The sequence below is a fragment of the Boleophthalmus pectinirostris genome, unplaced genomic scaffold (genome assembly GCF_026225935.1).
Source record: "Boleophthalmus pectinirostris isolate CB_2022bp ecotype Guang Dong unplaced genomic scaffold, ASM2622593v1 HiC_scaffold_6, whole genome shotgun sequence".
Lineage (NCBI taxonomy): Eukaryota > Metazoa > Chordata > Actinopteri > Gobiiformes > Gobiidae > Boleophthalmus > Boleophthalmus pectinirostris.
In genome coordinates, this window is record NW_026571447.1 from 23,475,723 (window position 1) to 23,501,314 (window position 25,592).

At 39.0% G+C, this 25,592-nt stretch overlaps 1 protein-coding gene across 2 annotated transcripts in view; it reads right to left on the reverse strand.

The window, feature by feature from the left end:
- cdkal1 (CDK5 regulatory subunit associated protein 1-like 1) overlaps positions 1–25,592 on the reverse strand; it is a 145,226-nt gene that overhangs the window by 11,709 nt on the left and 107,925 nt on the right. For both annotated transcript variants that reach the window (XM_020937460.2, XM_055163361.1), the window contains exons 13-14: positions 5,086–5,169; positions 1,103–1,267 (exon numbers count right to left, since the gene is read on the reverse strand). In XM_020937460.2, the coding sequence (XP_020793119.1) occupies positions 1,103–1,267; positions 5,086–5,169 (249 nt within the window). The remainder of the gene's footprint in view (positions 1–1,102; positions 1,268–5,085; positions 5,170–25,592) is intronic.

Consider the following 25,592-nt stretch of genomic DNA (forward strand, 5'->3'; position numbering starts at 1 on the left):
GTCCTGAGCTATAAGCTACAGCTAGTCAGAGTGAAAAATAACACGCAGTCAAACAGATACATTAACACGCTGTTTGTGTGTGCATGGCCTCGTATCACTTACAATATGAGGATGCAAAACCACTACATGGCACTATATGGAAAATACTATATATATATTGTGTAATGTATATGTGTTCAGTATGCAAAAGAATAGTGCGGATTAGTTTTGTTTTAATGGGAGCAAGTCTATTGGAAACCTATGGAAGTAAATTTACTATCATCACTATGCGGATGTAAAAACACTATATAGGCACTATATGGCAAACACAAGTATATACTGTGTAACGCATATGTATTCAATGTGTGGAATAGTGCAGATTAGTTTTGCTTTAATAGGAATAAGACTATTGGAAACCCCTGGAAGTCAATTTATTGTCCCCCTAATCGCATAGAAACGTGTATGTGTGTGGCGGGGATGAAGACTGGGGCAGTTTAGTCAGCCACGGCTTATCTTAAATTACTTATCTTATGCTTGATACACTGCTGGTTTTTCACAGGCAGCGGAAACAAGCAGGGATTAAAAATGTGGCGAGACGCACAACCTCTCACACACTTTTCATCTGTTAACCACACTAAATTAGAATAGCCGGGTGTAAACAGAAGTATTTTATAATTCTGATAAGGACAGTGAGAGCCTGAGAGATGGAGAGGAGGTCTGCGCCTTATCTGGAAACGATTCACTGGAATAAATGTGCCCTGATAGACAGATGTGCACTCAAAATGCACTCGCCGACATAAAACTCAGGAAAATGCGCCTACACACAATTATATATAAAAAGAACACGGAGGAAACAATTTAACCATCAATGCAAAGTTTTGCCTTGAAGAACATTGGTCAAATTTCAAACGAAAGAAAAAAGGGGAAATGGCGGAGTAAGGCTAGTGAACAAACTGAACTGTACACATAAAAAACATGGAAATGAGAATAAAAAGCCATTTTTACCTAATGCAATCAACTAAAACTCGAGAAAATGTGGCTAGAAAAATGACTAATATTCTTGCTAATCATGCGACTGGCTGATTTGATGGAAAACACTTAGAGCCCAAGTATGTGTGATTACCTGTGAGAGACCAGAGACTTGTCCCTTCTGAAGTGGCTCCACGATGGACGGAGTGAAAGGTTTGCTGTCCTCGACCGGACGGCCTTTCAGAAAGTGTTTTCCTGCTTCGTAAATGTCCACCTCAATCATCTTCCCTTTGAACTCTGACCTTTTGGGCACCAGCACCTGCACACAGGGAGGAACACATCCACGAGTGTCACTGCACATTTTAAGAGAGCTAATTAGAGGCATGATGGCCATTGAAGCAGCAGAGTAGAGCCGGCAGTATTTTAGTCGAGTGAGAAAATTGGTAATACCAAAATGTGTTTAATTTAGTTTAATTTTACTATGAATAAGTGAACTAAACTTCTGTATGCAGTCCAAACACAGCCATCAAATCAGCTCTACAAACCATGCTTACTCACATCTGTCAATTATATTTTCAATTAACTTTCACTGAAAACAGCTCTCCCTAATGCGCGGCCCATATTGTTATTTAGCCGCTCCCGGTCTGCTAACAACAACACTGAGCTGAATGTCTCTAGCTCCATTTGAGAAGGCCCTGAAGGTCAAAAAGTATGGCAACAGCTGTGAGATAAAACCAGCGGGATTTGATGGTTTGTCTTATTATTTCACCATGGCAACTATAAATCTTGTCTGATCACAGCAGGAAAGAAAAGGAAACAAAGAGTTGTAATTACGGCTTAGTGTGAAATGGAATTTGTTCCTAACGTCTTATGCCTGTAAATAAAGATCATATGCAAATGTTGTTCTTCTGAAAACAACTTTCAAACTCACCACAAAGTTGTCTCGCCATGCGGCAAAGAAAAGTGGAGCAAAGTCAAAGAGCTGATTTCCTCTTGTGATTCTGCTGTTGCTTCTTCAGAATCAACATTTACATACAGACTTATCTGAAATGTCTGAGAGCCGGTGTGCTCTGTATATTTACACAGCATATTCGGACTACACTCACAACCTGATTAAGTCCTCAGAGTCAGTTTACAACAAGAGCCATCAGAACTGACTGATACACTTTTCTCCAAATGTTGTGATGCATTTGCTAAACTGTATAGATGCAACTATTAGTCAAACATCAATCTATGTTATACAAGCAATAAGCCATTATGGAAGTTGTATTATAAAAGAAACATAGCAAATGATCACAGTTAAAACCAATTTACACAACTCCACTTTTTACTGAGTCTCTACATAAATCAAAATAAGAAGAAGGAATAAAGGGACTAATTACTGCAAATCTATCCAAGATCCTGAAAAGGTCTTTTTGTCGGCCCCACGGCCAAGCAGCACTGCAGTGGGAGGAAGATTGGCAGCAGAGCACTAACCCTGGAGCATGCTGAGGGATTTTAAGTCTAAAGCAAGTGTGCTTAAGTGTGGCGGCTGCACGCTGACTCAGATCGTGTGGTGGTCTGGCTAACCATTACACAACTCGGCAGGGCTAAGCTACTGACTGGGCAGGGGGACGGCCAGTGACCCGGTGTGCTGGAGTTACCGCTGTGCTGGTGCAAATAAGCCTGGATCAGTGCTAATCTGTCAGAATGGCTTTAGAATATGAGAGCATGAGAGGAGATGGTCAGAACACGGCCAACGCTACGCAGCTGCCTAATCAACACACCTGCTGACCACTGGGCGAGAGTGCTTCGGAGCGCCGCTGCACAAGCACGTCTTTGGGATGTGAAGCTGAGGGCTGTTCATTGCCCATTACAGGCTGATTAAATGATAAAAGAGCTTGTCTGAATTCATTGGAAACACCTCTTCCTGCCTTGCACGCCCCTCTCGCGCTCGCTCACAGGTGGGCCGGCCGTCGATTACAGCCGTCAGGATAGATATTATGTGATGGTGGAAAAAGTGAAAGTAGGCCATTTGTTCCTGCTCACCTCTCTGCTTCACCCAGCACTTTTTGTAGCATCGCCCTCCTTCCCCTCCCTTCTCTCCCAGCTCCTCCTCCAGCAGTTCCATCCTGCTACTCTTCCACTTCTCTCCTGACCTTTGACTTTTTCATTTTTTTCCTAACTTGACTTAATTTCACAAACCACCCACTCCTCTGCACTGAAACAATTTGTTCCTTTTTTACTTTTACTCTTCTTTGTCTTGCCAGATTTCTTCTCCTGTCAGTCTGTAAAACTATCAAAATGCACTGTGATTAAAAAATGCAGCCCTTAGTTTAGTAAGTATTTTATTTTTTTTGTGAATAAAATAGCTTACGTTTGCAGGCACTCTATACATTACATTAGTCGATTCACCTCTGCTCTTTCAGACACATAAACCCGTGTCTTGCCCAAGGACACTTGCACTATTTATGTGATTAGATGCAGACAGGATGAAACCTGTAACCTTCTGGTATAGGACACTCTACTGTAGCTAAGCTAAGCCTCATAAACTCTCACACCAATTTCAAGTTAATATTGTAATTGTCTGTTAAGTTAATGGTTACTACTGGTTTGTAAGATATTTGCCACATTGTGAAAAATGATATGTCCTTTGTATAATGAAACTAATACTGCAAGTTGTACTGTATTAAATTAAAGATGCACTATGACATTTGTCTGTTGGGCAGCCAGTTACCTACTTGACTCCATGTAGAAGGTCTTGGTTTGCCGGGAATATTGCACAGTATGTCATTAAATTTATCTCTATGGAGACAAGAAGGTGATGCCATCAGGCTAAGTTACAGATCCACAGGTCAGATCTGTGGAGAGGCAATGGCGCTCACAGTCAGAAGTAGAGACACCCGTGATTGGATAAATGCAAGATACATACATTTACAGTAATACTAGATTACAGATTTCAGGCAAAGCCATAACTCTCCAAGGGGAAAAGCGGGTGGTTAAATAAAGTTACATAGTGCAAATTTATTTACTAAAATACTTAACATTTTCATATTATTCTTAAAAAATTCCAAACAATGATGTGCAGCTAGCTCATGCTGTTGAATGAAAGTTATATTTACAGCAGAGGCACGTCACTGGTCCTATACAGTACTTGACAAAATGATGGAAGGATATACGACTACACTACACACGAACATACTGTATTACTTGCTTCATGTTTTCCCCTGTCAAGTTGTGATTTAGAGGAACATGCCTAAAGCTTGTCCAAAAAGACAGCATAAAACATGGCACTAAACTCTCCTCTTGAGTCCAGTCTCAGGGTTACAAGCTGGCGTACAGGCAGCAGCATGCTCTGTGCACATACGCATGCACCGGGTGACACCAAGTTTATAGCCTGCAGAAGGAGGTCCTGAGAGGAGGAGAGCGGAGGAGGAGAGCAAACTAGAAGGGAGCAAAAAATATTACCATCCCCTGCCCTGCCCGCTAATAAAAAGCATAACTTCAAACATGTTTCTGATGATGGTTAAAGCAGTAGGAAATTGATTTATTTGAAGATGTTTTAAAGTGAATTTTCACAGGTTGAGAGCAGGTCTTTGAAGCCATGGTGGTGTGTAGGTGAGCAGCTGTGTGCGAGCCTCTGCCTATGTGTAGGATGGAATGTTCATGTCTTTAGGGCCGACCTTAATGTTACTACAGTGGGAAAAAGTACTTCTGCTATCAGCCGCCAAAATGCTCTCATGACCACCGCGGGCTGTGTGTATGTGCGTATATAGGGGTTTGTGTGATAACCTACTTTACTCAATACAAGCTTAAGCCCTGACACCTGCTGTGAGTGCGCCTGTGACATGCAGAGCAAAGCGTCTGATCTGATTCACTAAGTGTGAAAATGAGGAATGACTTGGATCGGCTTCAAAATATTTATCACATGCAGATTAATTTACAGCTCCTTCATTGTATGTTATCTGCGGAGCGCCATCCGAGACAACTATTTTGGTATTCCAATCACGCGCTAGTGTCAAAAAACATCCGTCAGGAAAGCATACCCAGAACGGCAAATATTTAAGTCGCAATATCTGCTGCCAAGTATTCAATACGGAGGAATTCTGTTGAGTGATTTGGTTAGATCTGAGGCAATGAATATGTTGTGAATCCTACCTGCTCGTAGTATTTGTTGTGCGCAACATAGAACTGGGCATCAAATGACTCCTCTGTCACCAGCACATGTTGCCTCTCACCAACCTGTAGAAAGAGTACATTATGAACTGTTATGAACAAATATCAAAAACATAAACATTAGTTATCAAAGGACAGATCAAAAAGGGCTGTGTGCTCAAATATGTGGCCATCTGTCAGAAAATATACTTATCCATATGCTATAAAAACCATGAGTATGAACAAAGAGGACTGCTCACACCTGTTGTCAATACACAGGAGCGCATTTATGTTCAACTTATTAATACCATTTTGAAAAGTTTCCATTCAAAACAAAACGTCTTAGCCATACATTATATTCCAATTCATCAGGACTCAAATTCAATCAAACTTTTGCTCTTTCTTTCTCGTTTTTTCTGTTAGTGCAGCTCACCATTTAATTATAATTTCAAGGTTTTGTGCCACTTGAGTTTTGTGCTTTGCAGTGAAGATAGTGAGCACTATTCAGCGGTGGTCCTTACAAATAGAGAAAGCTGAATAAAAGGAAAAATTACAAGGCTATACAGGATGCAATTCAAATGCCTGCGGAAAACAGTCTATTCAGGACATCAGAAAATCAAATGCTACAACAAGGCTCCCAAATCAAATTGGTTACAGGGCTTAAAAGGAAAGTTTGTGCTTTGAATGAAATGTGTTGTTAAGGACAACGTGTTTGAGAAGCTTATTTTCTCCTTTGTTCTCCGTATAAAAACACACACTATCTTTACTATTTATTCAGGCGGTACATGGTAGGATCAGTGCTCATTTCATTTCTCACTGCTCTGGATGAAGGAAGTCAATATAATGTTCTTAGTTTGGCCTAAAGCTGCACATTGAATAATGGTAGTGGTGTAGTCATATAATGAATCACTAAACAAAGTTTGGATCTGAACCAGCAGAGGGGAAAATAGTGCTGCAGGATAATAAGAATGCGTGTTACAGTTATAAGGGCTTGGCCGTCGGTCCTATAGGCACCACCATTTACATTCTTCTACATAGTTTAAAGTACAACTATGCTGTACATGCTGACTGACCAATCTTAAGCAATAAGCCATAGCCTCAGAAGTAAAGGCTGCCATGCGTTGCTTAAGGTGTTTCCATTTGTGCAGACTCTTCTTTCTTCTCTCCATATTTCTTAGGCGTCCTGCCTCCTGTATATCTCAGGGCATTCTCTTTGTTGTTCACACCTCTCCTGCTTCTGTCGCTTTTTATAGACAGACTAAGTGCATATGAGTGGAGAGAGACAGACACCTGCAGAGGCATGCTGACTGCCTGACTCACCCTTACAATCACCACCTCCTTTTAACAATTGCAAACTCAATGGACAGAAGCAAGGGGAGAAAAGAGAAAAAGAGAGAAACTACTATGTAGTAATACTATGAAATCCAAATTTAGGACTGATGGTCATAGTTGGTTTCAAATGGACATTCATATCAACTAAATATGAACATGTTAAAGGCACACATGGATCACAGAGAATACTAAACAGTGTTTGCATACAAAGAGTTGTTTATTTACTTTGCTGCCATGGGGCTGACTTCCCATGATGCTCTGCAAATCCACTACAGATTTGTGGGATCATGAGTTTAATTGATAATTAATCCACATAACAACATCCATAACAAGACAACTATGGCTTCACATTATGGAAATTGCAAACATAACCAATGTGGCCACATGTAAGATAAATCCTTGGCTGGTGTAAATGTGATTTCACTTTTCTCTTACTTGATCCAAATTTGATCATTTCACAAAACCCACAGTTTTCACAATTCATAACATAGCTTTAAAAATGCTTTAAAATGTGCTTTGTAAAACACTGAGTGTGACATATGGGCAGGGCCTCTTGTACACAAATGACCCAAAGCTTAAAATTCAGAGACTTAAACTTAATTTAACTTATTTGAGGATCTCAGGGTGATGCCACCTTCACTAAAATAATACTTAAAATCTATAAAAGCTTTAACAGAAAATCAGTAGTTGCTAATGATTGCTACTAATGGATTCAAAGAAGCAAGACAGACCTCTCAGACCAATCAAAATCTTTGATCTTTGTGGGTATAAGTAAATCATGTTTATATAGCAATGATTTTTCTAACTGCAATCAGCGATCTGTGATAAGAATCAGCCATAAATGAATAGGCTTGCAATATAACTCAAATAACTGATATTATCAGATATGATAAATAAAAGTGATTAGAAACTGTACACAGAGGTAAATGGTTCTGATGCAATATTTAATAAGTGCCACGTTGATGATAAACTACAACGACAGAATGTAAGCTTCTAATGTGTGAGAAGTCCAACAATAAAAATAAACAGAAGAGAAGTCCTTCAGAGTTGTTCAGACCAGACGTAAACACTTAGGAGAGACAAGTGGGCCAGCCAGGTCTGAATACACACAGCTACTATAGAGAGGAGATAATGGGGACACAAGGACAATTACTAATCAGCCATCAGTTAAGACATCCTCAAAGACAATGCATGAGGATTAGGCTGTGTGCTGGCATTTTAAGTATGGCGACTAACATACTGTATCAAGGGTCAGAAACAGTTTAGATTGCTTAGAAAAAGTATATGGTTTAAGAAGTTGAATAAAAAATGCAATTAAAAGATAAAAACCTAAACTACTATTGATTACAATTAACTGAATAGAAGGGATTGTTACTGCTGCTTCTCATACAGCTGCACTAAGTTACTCTTTCAACAAACTGAGTCCAAAAGAATGTGTGTAAATATAATTCACATATGTTGAGCACTTACAAAGCAAAGGTGAATATAAGATAGTTGAAGTATTTGCATAACTACCAACATACACTGCATACTGAGGGTCAAAAAAAATACATGTGTTTATAAAACCCTTAAATTGAAACAACACTGGTATGTGCAATGCTAGACTATAACTTGGACAGCTGAGATCATTAAACTTGTTATTTTTTTAATGTGTTTAAGATGCCTGTTATAGCCCCAGCTCTTCAGCACTTTCCCATTTTGCTATCATAAGAGTGCCTTTAAGTACAAATCATAATTTAACATCGACTAGTTTGGCCTACACTGTACCACAGCTGATACTTTTCTATATTTTGCAAGTGAATGCACTACTTTAGCTGGTGTAATAATTCAACAACATATGGCATAATAAATATAGCCTTATTTAATTTTGATTTTGTAAAATTGAACAACGACCATTATGCCAGTCTAACAGTGACAGCTCTGCATTCATCAGCATAATTAATTCTGGACATGGCGAACATGTGTATACCCTAACAAACACTCAGAGACACACGAGTACAACAGGCGTCTCTTTAGGCTACTTTAATAGCAATTACGCTGATATACCTTCCTGAATACACACAGGACCGCTGCTCTGTATGTGTGTGACTGCAGGCTATACACCGCACTAATGCTTTCTTGGCAAATGTAGCCTTCCCTCTCTCTCTCCCCCCTCCTCGCTCACCCGCTCCAGCTCCCGAACGAGTGTGCCAGAACTGAGCACTGTGCACCTGCGTTAAATCTACAACACCCCCGGGGGCTGCGCAAAACACCCTCAAAGTTCACGGCGCTGTTCTTCCAAGAGAGCTAAAAGTTTAACAAGAAGAATCAAGAGGAGAAGCAGTGAGGGTAAACAAAGCCACAATCTAATTACGCTGGAACAAAACTGGGAGGAAATGTGTCAAACCAGTGCGATTTTACGTCTCGGGTTCAGGCTGCGGTTGTGGTTAAAGGCAGTGCAGTGTAAAGACGTTTAATGGATGTCGTCATCTGGGATTATGGAAGGCTGACTTTAATTATTGAGGGGGATGGCAAAAACTCTGGTATATACACAAATTGCAAACAGATTGAGCTATTTAGGGAAAAGAAGGAAGTTTGTGGCAGATGCGTGGCAAAGTTTTACTATTAGAAAACAAATATTAACACATAAACTACAGTTTTATCCTGAAGCCTCAATGTTAGTGGTGTTTAGACTAGAGAAAGCTCAATTGTTTTTAGTGTATATTTGAATGTAGCTGTCACAACAGGCATAATGTTAACTGTACCAAATTTGTCCCTGGTCAAGAGAGACTAATTCTATAAAACAAAATGAGCTTTTTCATACTGTGTTACTCAAACTGCTTTGGATGGCCACTTTTGAGAATCGATTCAATTTAAAATCACCATTGAAGGACCTGTCAGCAGTACCAAGGGAAGTCTAATTTTTTCTTATATTTTCACATAAGTCACATTTAAAGAACCATGTCAGCATTTTGGAAAGTATTAAATTATATAACAAGTTCAAATCAAAGACCTTTACTTTTAAAATATAGATTAAGAATATTTTCATTTGCTCAAATCATGCTGAAAACAGCTGGGATAATTAAGCAGCATGCCTCGTACTGGCCACCCCCCTGCTGCTCTGTGAAACCACTTTCTCCTCTCATGTTTCACCCAGTGTACAGTATGATATCCTGCCAACTTTACCCACATGCATTTCAATGTGCAGGTCAATGTGAGTTGATCTGGAAACAACTCTAATCAAACAACTCTTGTCAAAGTGTAAGAACTGCACATTTTCGACCTGCCACAACAGAACTGAGTGAATTACGTAAGTGATTAGTTGTCTAAAAAAGTTAATTTAAAGTTCATTTTATTGTGCCTTATGCATTACATTGTCATATAGAAACGGTAATCTATTATACAGCGTGAATGAAAAAAAAGGAGGACAATGGAATCACTTACAAGGCTGAAAAAACTCCCACATGTGCATTGACAACACATGGCTATATATATTGTCCAGTTGTAAATGCAGTCAAAGCTAAAGGTTAGCTCACACTGGACAACCCCATTCTCAGGTCAAAGATAAGAATCAAACCCTACTTTTTCTCAGCTCAAACCAAGTACTAACAGCCTCCTTTGACCATGCCCAATCACAAGGCTAAAAACACACATGACCACACAGCCCCTCATGTGATTGCCTCATCAATTTGATCCAAGCAGCACAAAGCCAGGCCAGCCCAGTGCAGTGACAGAGCTAGTTTGTCAGAGCAGACAGATAGATGTCTCTCTTACACATGCACGCACATACGGCCTGTCAGAAGTGCCCCACGGCTCTGCTCCGCCTCAGATGCTTGAATGAATTACATCAAAATAGAGACATGGCAGAAAACACGCCATAAAGACTAACAAAATATGTACTATAAAATATACACAAAACATACATAGACTTGGAATAACTATGCCCTACAAGGAAAATCCGACGTGTTTGAAAATCAGATCATTTGGGAGTTCTTATAATGAGCTTTAAAATGCTCAAGAGATTTGTCAGATGCCTAGAAATTTGAGGCTTTTCTCTGCGCTTTTGCATCAAACCAGACTCTAATCTAAAATAGACTCATCTAGTTCAATCAAATCAGCATTCATTGTGTCATCTGCCGTTTAAACACATAAACTTCAAATGAAACAGCCACTGGCCAGTATAGTAGACCCCATGTAGTGTCCTATATACAGTTATGACTGATTATTTTACCTTAAGCTGGAATGGTTTCAAATGATATCATATCTCACTTGTTACAAATTGCAAATATTCGATGTGTGTTTGCGTTAAGGCTTAGGGGCTTGTTTTAAAAAGTGCTCATTTACTAGGGCCAGTGTATGTGTGCGTGAGTGAGTGTGGGTAGGTGCGTGTGTGGGTGCAAGGGGGGGATTTTGGGGAGGCTGGTAGACCAAGCCCCTTTGGCGTTGCACTGACTACGTGTCTGCGATATGCAACAGCAGCATCCATCTTAGCCTCAGCTGTGATTGTCAGCCTGATTGTCCGTTCTGTCCCTGTGGAGCCCGAGGCCTTGGTGTGTGTAATGTGGCGGTGTGGGAGTCTTTTTAGTGTGACAAAAGGGGCCAAGGCAGGAAGGAAAGGCTGCTCTATACATCCAACATTAATCTGTGATTGCAGCCACAGCTAATGCCTTGGCAAAACTGGCGCATGATTATGATTATCACTGGCAGCCACACCTGAAGACACAACAAATCATACATGCATAAGAAGCCCTATCAGTACGCACGTCTGATTGCTGTTCCAGGCTAGCCCTCCAGTTGTTCTATTAGTGGCACTGAAATGTATGGATGTGTTTCGATAAGCTGGAAAAAAACAGGCGCGCAGAGGTCATCCTGGTGGCTCTACAGGATAAGGACAAGGCAAAGCTGCTGCGTGACCTATGGTGCATGTCCTAACTGTGTCCTGCCAACACAGACAAATGGATAAATACAAAGAAAAGGGTAAACATGATTCAAATACATGTTTGTTAAGTGGAAAAAGATGATGCATACAGAAAATTAGACAACAAGCAAATGCAATGTCAGATGTGTAAAAATGTAAATTAATATGAGCATAAAATCATGCAACCTCACTAGACACCGTCAAAAGACACACATACATGGATGCATTATCAATAATCCAGAAAAAAGAGGCAACATGAATGGCTCTACAATCTCTCTAAAACGATAAAATACATCTCAAAATAATCTTGGCAATATAGTATAGATCTAGCATTTCCTGTAATATTGTCTTAGGTTGATGACACTATATAATTTACAAATCCACAAAATATTATGAAAAATACACATATAGAAATGCCTCACAATGTGTAATCAGAAGCATACAATTATCATTCTATGCAAGAGTGGGGAAGATATAGTTTCAGATGTCTTTAAAAGCCCTGTTCTTTTGTATTTGTGAGACTATAGAGAGTCGGCAGTATGTCAAGCAATGTCAAGGAAGGCCTTAATAACTGTCATTATACGCACTGTCCGAGGTTGTGCGTCCAATTATGACCCACTCCTCCTGTTTTTCCCTCTCTTGTTCCTGCAAAACACTGGCCCTGCTCTGAAGTGCCTTGTGCTGTATTCACTCTTAGCCAATCAACATCTCCATTCCTTTCACAGGCTAACCATTCCACCTATTTGTATGCGTGTGTCCTCTTCATCTGGCCCAATGACGGTACATTCTGTAGTGGTGCAATGATGGACTGTCAAGTACCGTGCTGTTTTTCTCTCTCAGCCTCACTCAGGTACCCAAGGACAGAAAACAATGAGCGAGCCAAGGACAGAGAGGAGAGCAAACAAAGCGCTGGGAAGGCTTGATTTCCTTTATGAATTAGATTTTCTTCATACAGGTGCATTAGAATGCTTCCTTTCCACTTTGGCTTTATTACACAGTAACCACAGGCAACTGCAAAAGAGAAAAATACAAGACCAAAGCAAAATGTTCATCTTCAGTGAACATGTAGAATAGGAACATAGGAACAGAAACAGAAAGGAGGTCTTAGAATGTGTTTAGAGGTCATTTTCATCAAAGGGACAGAGATGGAGCTGGTGAGATGCACTAACCAACATTTCAAACATACATTTTACATTGAACAGTCTTGCAGCAAACAAAGGCATGTTATTATTTCCAATGAACAGTTATGAAATATTACTTCTATTTCACTTATATAAAAAATTATATAAATTATGGTCTGGATGTAGTAAGTTTTATGAGAAGAGAGTGCAGCTATAACTTTGTAAAGCCTTGGGCTATTACTGGAGCAGTATATATGCAGGACAGCAGAGAGTTGGAAAGCGCTGACACTCCACATCATATGAATGTATAAAAGGTCATGCGGCAAGGGAGGCATAAAGCACACACACATAGTGTGCTCCCTACAGGGAAATATGCCTCGTGGTGACAAAAGCAACATGTATGTGCTCAGCACTTCAGCACAAAACTGTGAAACCAAAAAGACAATATAGTGAACCAAACAAGAGAAGCACTGCTGTGTCCACAGGGCTTCAATGTCTGCTGCCCTTATATCTGTACTCACATCTGTGTACTCACAGTGCAATGTCTTCTACCACTGAATAACAACTGAAAGACAGATTTATACTCTAATTGTCATTTCACAATATTGACATTTCAGTTCACTTGCATCTGCAAAATAAAACTTGAAAATAAAAAAGAAAATATATATATATACCTATTTTTTATTATTATAAAAAACTGTATTATGGTACAGGGATTGTCAACTCGTGTCCACTTTAGAGCAGCAGTTTACAGGACAACGATGCATGATTGCATAAATATGTAATGGCACTTGTGTTTCACGTAGCTGAACCCTGACTGTATGGGGTTAATGTGGTCTGGCTGCTGTGTGGCCAGAGGCTCACTACAGTTGACAAGTGAACAGTGAGACATGCATGCCTATTAGCCAATGTATAGACAAGGTGTGATGTGAAGGCTGCATGTGAACATATATGTGAATGTGAACAAACATGTATATGTGTTATAGAGATACTCAGTGAGACAGATGTGCAGCACAGTGATACAGGCCATTACATTTGGAGCCAAACCATATCAAAGAACAACTGAAATGGCTATGTCTCAAAGCATCAAAGAACACATTATTTTACTGAACAAAAGTATATTAACAACTTTAATAATTCATTTTGTTATATGGTGTGTAAATTACAGTAAATAAATTAATAAATATATATATTTAAACGAACAATTAGGCAAGTCAAAATGATCATGATCAAAGTTTGCTTGTCTGTGGCAAGTAGCGAGATGAAACATGACTGAGCAAATGACTCACAAAGGAGCCAAACTCAGCACTTGAATGGTGCTGATTGAAGTGACTTTGAAAGTACATAGAGGCATATAGAGCATTAACTCAGAGGGACGTAGTGATAGGGGTGTACTTTAAAGGCTGTCCGCTCAGACAGATGTGTGCTGGAAAAGCAACAGTCACACAATGTCTTAGGCATTTACATTAGCTCACTGAAGTTCACATGGTTGCCAGGAACAGTATTATAGCTCTACTGGACTAATAAAGGCAGAAGTCAAGGATTGGGTTCATTTTTTTGTGTGTTTTTTGCTGCTTAAAGTAAATTTTCAGTGAATATGCCTTATATTATTAAAGTTTATTAAAGCTGCAGATGCTAATGATGGGAGTGGCAGAAAAATTAAAACTGAACCACTCAAAACTATGTAATGGTATTAAAGGGCCCATAATACATTCTTTTCTGATCTCTGTTAGGTCATTTCCTCATCAAACCATACAAAGTTTTGTTTCATTCACACATGTTAAACACACATACCTTGCATATTTAGGCTTCTTTCAAACAGAAAACACTCATTTCAATATCATGTGATAATACAGGAAGTGCTCCACTGTGTTTGTAAACTCAATGCACCTTCACTAGAATCATTTGGATAATTTCACCGATGGAATTGTCAAACTCTACAGAACAAATGGTTGGGGTGCATACAGCAGCACCGGGGAACAGTGGTACCTTGTGTTTAAAAAGGTCCCGGTGTTCCCTGGTGCCGCTGTTGCCCACGCCAAAGAATTGGGAAACAGTGGTACGGGGGAACATTGGAACATTCACATTAAGAGAGGTCCCGGTGTTCCCCATGTTCATGTAGCCAATATCTTTTAGGCATCCTCGGCTGGCACACAGTTCGTGTAGAGAGAGGCCAAACACATGGGCAGCCTCTTATTGCCTCCTTAATGCCAGAAAATGTGTGATACTGCTGAAAAACAATCTTAAATTCTAACAGCCAACATTTGTGATTTTAGGCTATTAATCCACCTAATAATTTTATGGCAACAAACAATTGAGTCAACTTATAAATTGAACAGCATTTATCCTAATGTGAGAAATGCTCAGTCAGACTAGATTCAAACCCAGACACCTGAACCAGTGGGAGCACACAGAGGACAGCACGGAACCGCTCGGACACAGTCCACTGGGCACTGGTCTTGTTTGCCGCCATCTAGAACTACAATACGGAGTACGGATCCTCCAGACCTATTGGACCAATGCGCTCGGAGGACGGCACAAGACAAAGGACCAGACCCCCAGGCACGTCCAGACAGAAGAGGCTGTGTGCTAGGGTGAGTGCTCCCATGTCTTTACCGCAGTCGGCTGCTGCTATTACCCGGACTCAGTGCTTCTGCTCTGGATTGATGTGCAGTGAGTTGCATACAAAGTTTAGGCTACATGCAGCTGTTTTAGGAGTTCATGATGATAACTTGGAATGAGGACGGCCTCATTCCAATTCCTACTCATCCTATTGACTGGGAACATAGGCACCAGGGAACTTTGGAGATGCATTTAATATGACCTGATTGTTTTGAGGTGGTAACAACATTCTAACAAGGATGAAAACTCACAAGAGTCAGCTTTGCGTAATATAGGCTCTTTAATACAAGTTGATCGGCCGGGTATATTGGCCGTGTATATTGCTTGCCTCATATATCAAACTTTAGACAGTTGTAACCTTGTCTAAACAAATTATTTTTGCCTGTTCTCCTATTGAAGAAGTTGCTAAAATAGTCAGAGTAGCCTGTGGTAAAGCTGAAATGTAAACAGCCATATACACTGTAGCAGCCTGTGGCACATGTCAGCTCTGTATGCGAACTGGCTAATGGGCACTTGCTGTCAGCTTTTCATGTCAATACCAATGAACAAATAACAAGTCAGAACATGCTCAATGACTTTGTACAGGACCTCATTAATACCCTCACCGTAGTTCTCCACCAGTCCTCCACACACAGTTCTGAATCCATACTTGGCAGCAAAGGTTATCCATTCATATATGGTACATTAGATACATAAACAAGTTGTCCAGAGTAAAGGCCTGGAGCAGTCTATGCACCACTCTCCACTGCACAGTGCTATTTACTTGTGAAAGCAGCTATCATAAAGCCTCATTCTCACACAAGTTTGAGCTACTCCATGACTTTTGACTTTTCCAAGCCCTGCAAACAAATCACAAACTCCACACATGCTGAACATTAGGATACATTGGAACAGCCTAGAGCTCAGTGGTCTATGGAGCCGGTCTATAGGTCAAGTTAAATGGGAAGTCAAAATACAATATTCAATATTGAATAAACCTTAAAGTTAAAAAAATCCACCAAGATTATTATTACGTCAGGCTACCGACATAAAACACAAACACCATTAAAAAGGTTTAATAATGTTTGTTTTATTACTTGTTTCAATAATGCCTTGGGCTGTGTAGTCCAGATAATGTTATGGTAAACAAAATGTTTTTACGATTATTCTTATTCCGATTAATTGCTGCAACCCTAATATATAGTATTTACATGACACCGGATATGATGATGTCTTTTTAATATATATTTCAGTGGAGTATATACTATAATATATTAACCTTTATGCCTTTGGGCTTTAGCTTGCCTTCTATACAAATTAAGTCCTTAATAACAAAATGTACATGCAGCTAACAGGTTACAAGGTTAGGTGAAGGGCAGAGAGTTTATGGTATAGCCTATACAGCTCCCGACTAAACTGATTTACTTCAGCTTCTTAGTGTAAGTTTAGCTGGAGGACTTGTTGTCACTACATGCGTTGTCCTGATGAGCAAACAGTGTGCAGTGTGATTACATTGTAGCCCCGCAGTGACTTGGAAAGCCATTTGCTGTGAGCGCAGCAGTCAAAATGCACTAAATACTTCCACACGCGCCGAGAACAGGCTCCGCTTCTGTGTCACAAGCGTATCAGCTGAAAACATAGCGCTTAACTACACATCGACACAGATGCACTGAGGTGGTGCCAGAGCACGCTGCGTATAAAACACATGAAATGTAAAAACATGCCTAAAAGAAAGCACATATATGGTACGGATAGGGGTGAATAAACAGCTTAGGGGAGAGTTTGACTTAATTTGTTTATGCTGGAGTTCCTTGAAAAGAGCCCGCTTAAAGGCACTGACGCTTCACTTCCACATGAGATGACAACTGGTTGCCCCCCTCTATATTTTGGTTTAGTTTTAGTTTGTAATCTTGGATTATATTTGTATTCTTGTCATCTGAGGACCTGTCGAAATCACTTAGAGGCCATTCATTTACATTATTTAGACAGCAGAGATGAAAATGTATGCAAGGGGCTGCTGTCTTGAGCTATAAGCATTGTGTAAATAAAAAGCAAATGATATGCTCCCAACAAATTGAGGCCAAATGTCATGGGAATCAGCAGAGTACAGAGAGATTTGAAAGACTGGTGAGGTCACATAAAGTTCACTGCATTGCTAAAGAAACACATAACATGACCTACTAAAGTGGAGGTTTAGCGGTTCATCCTTAAGCGCCCAATGTTCTATAAAATTAATAAACGCTATTTACTATGCGTTCTATTTAACCGCATCGCACACACTTCATTACCCGGCGCAGCTCGTGTGCTCCAAAGGTATAGGAACGAGCAGCCGCTTCATTTAACCCATTTTCTTTTGTTTTGTTTGGACTGAATAATACTGTTAAAAGGTCAGTATGTACATTTCACTTCTTCATTATCAGGGACAGTTGGCACACTTTGCAAGAATATACTTAAAACTAAAAGAGTGGATTATGGTGACCTCATAGTCTGGTTTTTGCTACCATACTCTAAAGCAAACTGAACAAAAATGGGTAAATGTAGAATTGTATTTAATCTTTAATTAGTCTCTTTTGAGCAAAAGATGTGATCAAATGACTGTTATACTCACAATAATGTATTAAAAGGAGACATATTATGCAAATTTAGACTTTTAAGAGCTTTTAACCATTGTTGTAATTGTTTTCACTTCTCATTTACCCTTGTGAAGTTGTATCTAGACTGATTTCATGCATGAGAAACTTCTGTTTTACCGATGTATGCTGACTGCTCTTTACTTCCCTGATTCCCTGATTGGTTCATGTGTGACACACTTGGATTCAGAAGCGTTGCATTAAAGAGAAAAAAAATCTCCACAGCTCGTTACGGTGAACTGTCACTATCTAAGGTTGGGCCTTGGCCACATGCCACTGGTTCTTTATGATAATGTAAAGGGTCAGGCAGAAATCAGTTGCATAGTTTTCAAACAAAAAATATTTTATGAAGTCGCTTTAAATCAATATTTTAAAAGTGAAAGATTTTATGTAAGGATCCACAGCTGTCATTATAAGCATAATCAGTAGCAGTTTCTTGAGCAATTTCCTTCTTATACAAAAAGGTAACATTTTAAGCAAAATTATGCCAGTAAGAACTCATCTACATAAATAATGATAAAAAGTTCAAATTGCCATGCTTAATGTTTTATTCTACATTACCAAGATTATAGAGACTTTAAGCAGTGGCATCTTGTGATTAAGTCTGTGGCCTCAGGGTCTCTTCTCAATCCATTTCCTGAAGTTGGAGCTAAACACTGTAGATCAGTGATTGATTGAGACGTGGTGGTAATGAGGACAAGGACAAATAGAGAATTAAAAAGTGTAAGTGCAGGTCAGCGTGATTTAAACCAAGAACATGGGCCTGCACCACTCTGCTCTGGCAGATTTATGCAAATTATGTAAATGCATGTGAAATGAGTATGCTGATTAGGATAGGTGTAACCTGGGGCTCAAACTCATTGGGAAATGAATTACCAGGAAACATACTGTCATTTCTCCCATCACCAATCGACCATTGTTTTGTGGAGCAGCCATTTAGTCAAAGACTGATTTATGTAACACGTTAACATGCGTTCGATCAAATAGTTGTATTATTTATTGTTAAGTTACATAATAATATCAAAAGTTCTCAATTCCCATTGAGTAAAAAATATGGTTTCTTTAATTAAAATAGTGCCATCACACATGAAAGCTTGTGGATGTTATGAGAAAACTAGTGAAGTTGAAGAGTTTTATTCAAACACATTTTCAGCTGGTCTGCACTTAACATAAGCAGCAAACAGGTGAGTGAGGCAGTGTCCCTGTGCGGAAGAGAGCTGTCTGAATAAACTTAACTCATTCATTTATTTTAACACCAACACTGAGGTAATTTAAGAGGCAGTGAGCAGCACATTAAAGGGGACATTATGTAAAACTGACTTTTATGAGCTTTTAGCATGTTATGTAACATGTAACAGTGTTTTCTCACCATTAACTTACTCAGAGTTGTATTTCAGTGGATACATGTGTGATTGACTCATCCTGTATTGTCCTGTGATTAAGGCTTGAGTGCTCAGAAAATGTATTTTTCATCTATACCATATCACACCTTATCTTAGATTAATACTGCAATTTAAAAAGAACAGAATGTAAAATAATTAACTGTGCATACTGTAGAAAAAAATCCTCAGTAATGCATACAAATATAGATAGAAGATAAGAAAATATGAAATGTTTGAAAGAAATATAACCAGAATGAGATTATACAATCCAACAAAATGCAAAAATCTGGAGGAATTAGACAATATTGCCTCTAATTCAAAACAAAACCATGTCAAATCTAAACTACAGTACATCTTTCTGACATATACAGAATAATTTTAACAGTTGAAAATCCTTCTGCAGTTGTATAATAAGAGTAGTGGTGAGCAAACAGGTGTCTCTGAGTCAGAAAGGGCTACAAAGAAAGACAAATGCCTTCCCTGCATTGATCTTGTGCCATTTGACTTTTAAGGCAGAGAGTATTGTATATGTCGAGATTAAAGTCAGAGTCAGGAAATCCCTCTCCTATTATTCAGCCTGTTTAATGAGCTTACAATGTATTTCACTGGCAGCACATCAAACACCACTTCTGACTTCAACATGTCTGGACTTTTAAACATTCAAAAGCAAAGAATCAAAGACTGAAATATTCTGGTCAAAAAAAGATTATGACAAATGCATGAGTTATTTTAAAGACAATCAGAGCTGCCATAAAATCGAAACCCAGTAAAATAGAATTGACATTAAATTCTTTGAACAAGTATCGATAATGAAAAAAATGAAACATCGGAAAAGAATAGGCTTTTCCTGGATAGATTTTTAAAGGAGCATTGCGTAACTGTTTATGTCTCCACAGGGATTTGACTGTTTGCTTGCAATGTTCCACAGTATGGTATTAAACTTGTCTACTTAGCATTTATTCCATTTCAGGTGTTTTATTGCCTAAAAATACCATGACAAACAAGCATTCTTACGATACACTGAGACGCCTCTCCACAGATCTGACCTGCATCTTGGCCTAATTTCATTTCTGCTCATCTTCATTGAGACAGATGAGCTTACTGCTTTACTTTACTGAACATATCAGGCAGAGCAATAACAGCTCCATGGAGACAATCAGATGGCGGACCTTCCACAAGAAAAGTTACACAGTGCACCTTTAATGTTGCAACAGTCCAACATTAAACTTACAAGTGAGCACATACGATCTCATTGTGTCCTGACATGGAGCTCCTTGTGCATAGGTTTTTCCATCTGCAGCTCACCTAACGACGTCTGTTAATTACAGCTATTTATTAGCTCCAAACACCCAATTAACAGGCCTTCAGCACAACAAGCAAACACACTAATCTATACACAACACATTGAGGGACGTCTGCACCCAAGATTATGAAGAAAAATGAAAGCGAGGGCCCGAGATGTGAATAGGTGTCAGCGCCGCTCAAAAGGCTTTTTGTTGATTCCATAAATATTCACTTGAGTGTTTTTGTCCCGCGGTGTGTCTTTGTGCTTCTTTTGTTTTAATTTCCCTCCTGCCCCATGTGAGAGCTGCACTTGTTTTTGCCCCTTTAGCAATTTTGTCTTTTCTTCTCATCATTCATGCAAAGACTTTTAGATAAAGAAATGAATAATGATGTTGGCTTGTGCTCTTCTTACAGGAATTACTTTTCTGGCACTAATAAAATTAAACTTTGAGAAATGAACACAATCTGGCAAGTACAGGCAGACATCAATGCAATGACAATACAATGGCTTCAATACTTTTTATTCAATTTACATATAGACTCAATAGATAAAGAGAATTACCTCAATGTATTAATTTCAACTGTAATGACTGGCCATGGTTGGTGTTCTTTATGTTGTGTTTTAATACTGGATTTTAGTTGTAATAAATGAGTAGGTATAAATTATTCCCATTGTGGATTTATTAGGGGTCACAATAGTAATCTAGCTTTGACTGAAGGGAACCATATTTGTATAAAATTCAAGTGAGGTTCAAACTGATGAGCCTCTCACTGGTGGGCAAATGCCTAACCCTCTGTTCCACTCTCATCATACTGAATCAGAACATACGGTAAAACAGGCCTGTCACAATAATTACTATCAACAATATCATTCAGTATACAACAGATCGGTAGGGATGTAACAATATCCAAATCTCACGGTATGATATTATCGCAATATGCATCTCACGGTACGATATTTATTGCGATATTATACAGAGGCTGATATAATTGTAGCTAGGACACTTTTTTGCTTTTAAAATACCCTGACAAGATTTTGGTGTGAATTATTACTGATAATCCCAAGAATTCAAGTAAAAACATATTTCTTCAAGTTGTCTGCGCTGAAATGATCATGGGATATGTAGTTCTGGATGTTTATTAGCTATTGCAGCTGTAAAACAATGCATTTGATCAAAGAAACTTGTGATTCAATATATTGTGACGCCCCACGATACTATTGTGAGACTTTTGACAATACGATATCACGGCATTTCTTGTCATTTATTGTTACATTCCTACAGAATGGTAAAATCACTTTTGGGGGTCAATATTTATTGTGTGGACTTTTTCTCTACAAATTAGAGATTTTTTTTCCCTACAATATGATGATTTGAGCTGATGAAGGTTAAATTATTGTTGCATTCTGCTGTTTATGTATTGCAGTTCAATAATGTTTAACAATATGGTACAGTTAAAATACTTTTTGGGGGGGTAATTCTGCTGTATTTTTTTGGTTTCAATATGACTTTTTATTGTCTATATATATCACATTTCAAAGTTTGTTCTCGTAACAGGCCTACGGTAACACATGGTATAATGACACTTTTGATAATAAAGGTGTAGTTATCATTAAGTGGTACAGATGAATACATGTTTTGCATTTCTACTGCTTTATTTATGTGCGCTTGTACAACACCTATGCAGCTTTACCAGACACCAATTTGTACTTTCTCCTCCATAATAACTTCAGCTAATACTCAAAGTGTCTCAAACATGTCAAACTGAGACATCCTGGGAATACGACTTGTCAATTTATCTCAAAAGGAAGAACATGAAAGGCACATAAACCACAGCAGTGATGTCACTATTTTTACACTCTTCCCATTAAGTCTAATTTCCACACAAACACACAGAGTGCCTGCAGTCACAGTAAATGTATCATTTTGCTCCCCTGCTGTGCCCCAGTTTCTCAAAACTCACTAATAATGAGAAAAAAAAATCTCTACGACAGTGATTTGGACAAAGACACATAGCTCAAATTGACTGACTACACTCTCCTTGATACCCTGTTTACAAGGACGAAGAATACTGCTGTAACAAAAGTCAAGTTAACACAATTTAAACTTCCACACGTGCCACATGTCTGATCTTTCTTTCACAAGGTTCACAAGAAGTTATTAATAATTTAAGAAAGGTATTTCAGGAACCTCCTACCAACTGCTGACAATTATCTATTTGGTCAGATTGGTCCAAAATCTGAAAACACACAGTCCCTGAGATAACACGTGTGCTTCCACCAATAATTAAAAGCAAGATTTAAACTGGTGTTAGCATGTAATTTACTACCATAGATAAGCCTCACACCTTGTTAAATTAGAAACTAAAGTAGCTTACAAAGGAGATGGTGTTGCTTGCATCCATCAAGGTAAAGTCAATTAATCTTAGACTTAGTTTTATAGGAACATGTAAGATAAGATTCATTTTAAAGTACATTTTAAAGTTATTGTGTTTTATTATGTAGATTGCAGAAGACAACAGACACAAAATTGACCAAGGATCTGAAGTTTATTTCACAAAAATGGCAGAAAAAGTGTGTGCTATGAATCAGTAGCCTGCAACCATGCACCAGAATTACCATATAGATTGCAGTGGGTTTTGTTGATTTAGGCTGCTAATATGCCTAATGACAGGGCTATGTTATTGCAATCAGCCACAGACAAACAATTACTAGAGCTGAGAAGTCTAGATACATGTATTAGAAATCTGGCTCTGGTTTTATTGCTAGGTATGGCCCCACATGATAAGTTGTCATTGAGATTTGTTGACATTTGTTTAGCATGATATTTTCTTACATTATTAAAATACCTGCAAGCGATAAAGACCATATAATAGCGTGCATATATTATAGGAATATGAAGGTGTATGTGCAATGCCTTCTCACTTCAAACCAATCATGGCCGAGACTGTAGAAGCGATGGCATACATACAAATACAAAACACTCATAGCTTTCCAAATGAGTCTCCGTGAATAGGGCCTTTTGAATGAACTAGAAAACCTTCACACTCCTATCCAGGAAACCATTTAGCAACATGGGCTCCCCGATTCATTTCTCCTCCATGCTTTTCTCTGTCTTTCTCCTCTCCCACCGCAGAGCCATTCAGGTGTCACTCACGCAGCACGCGGCTAAAAGGAGACGGAGCGGTTTTTGAGGCCGGCAAGGAAAGCAAGGAGAGAGAGTAGAGAGCGAGGAGAGAGGTGTGTGGGTGTCTACCTGTCTCTGGTCATGTGAGTGAATAGCACATGGGCCTGATGCCTTTGACCCAACAAATGGAAGCAATCAACAAGCTATTACGGCACGTACTGTGTGGCTCCGAGGCAGCCCCTGTGCGGAGGGAGACAGAGGGGAGAAGCGAGAGGTGAGGGAGAAGGCAGGGATTCTGGACTAGTTCATTTTAAAAAGGCAGAAAAAATGGTTTAACAAAGCAGGCAAACTGAGCCATTTGATTGCTTGTAAGAAAAGTTATGCCCACTTCCATTTCCCAGTTCAATTCTGTGTCAGTAGAAGAATAGAGCTAAGCAAACAACAAATATGACTTTTTTAGCTTTTCAGCAAGTCAACTTGGACTTGGACTCGAGCCCAACAACAAGTAAAATGTTACAAAAATGAGGCTGGTGAGGTTATTATTTCCCCTGGGTATCCTGCAGGTCATGGGTTGATTTATTAAAAGGTGCGCTGTGCAACTTTTTTGGTGCAGGGCCCGACACCTGCTTGTCTCCATGGAGATGTTATTGTTTTCCCAGGAATATTTCATGGTATGACATTAAATATATCCATCTAGCTTTTATTAATTACAAGAGTTTCTATTGTTCAAAAAATACAAAAAACAAAACAAAACAAAACAAACTTTCAGTGAATAGGGGTGTCTCTCCACAGATATGAATTGTAAAAGTAGTGTAGTGCTGTATCTTGCCTCTCTCATGACATGATAGATTTAGTTTAATCTATACCCTGGGACAATTGCATTTCCATGGAGACAAGCAGGTGGGAGACCCTCCACTAAATGTTACGCAGTTCACCTCCAACCACCAACTCCAAACACAAAATGTATCAGTCCTAAATTAAGGTAAAGCAGCTGGTATAAAATAATGTATGCTTGGACAGAATCCTTTTAAAAACCTGATGGCACAATTATACTATGCCTCTTACTACTACTACTTGCTTTTTCATAGTTCTCTTCATTTTTGTGGGTTCAGGAATGCCACAAAAACACGCCATCTTGTTAGCATCTTCTTATACCAAGATGAAAATAGAACAATATCATAATTATGTACTATATGTGCCAAAAGTATTGCCATGTAATTTCACCAACTTTGTCTGTAATGAGGCTTGTATGTGCAAGGGTGACGCTAATAAGAACTTGGAATCACTTCAAAGCCAAATGTTGGTAACTTTCACATGTGTTAAGCCCTTGTTACATAACCTTGACAGATTGGGAGCAAGCGTACATGCTCTCTACCATTCTACACTACACAAAAGTCGTGGAGAATGCTCTTCTTGGTCGAAGTTGTGGGTGGAATATCGGTGTCAATGCATTCACAGACGGTCCATATCATTGCTTTCTTTCTGCAGACAGGAGGTGAAACTCTAGCCTGCAGTGTTGGAGATTGTAGCCTTTGCAAAGCCCGGAGTACACCAGGAGGAGTCTTCTTTCAGGAATTAAAGTATTGTCTTCAAAGGGAAGCGCAAGTGCAATTCTAGACATTGAGTATTGAACCTCAAAAGAGCTAGGTAGGCAAACAACGGCAAGAAGAGTAGAGCAACAAATACAGTTTCCATTCTTCCCTCTGCCTCAGTCTCCTGCTCTGAATAGTCAGTTAATTAACAAGAAAAGTGAGGGAACCGTGTGCCAGGCAAATGTCAAGCTTGACAAAGACGAAGGTTAGCTTTTTACACTAATGCAAAACAACAGCAGCCTAAAAACTCATTCTACAAAATAAAAGTAATTAACATGGCCAGGGGGTGGAGGGTGGGTAGAATACTAATTACTCAGTTTAGAGACGTGAACGAAATATGAAAATATGATCTGTTGGGGAGTGAGAGAATTTGGTTTACTAATTAACCTTTTATTTTCTCTCATAATATAAATAATTACGTGAACTTCAATGAAGCAAAGTAGAATCCCCGAAGGAAAGGAGTGTTTTATTCCCTTTCCTGCACACTTGGTAGTTAGTGCATGCTAGTTAGGGCCACCTCTAGCTTCCTCTGTCTTCCCTCTTAGT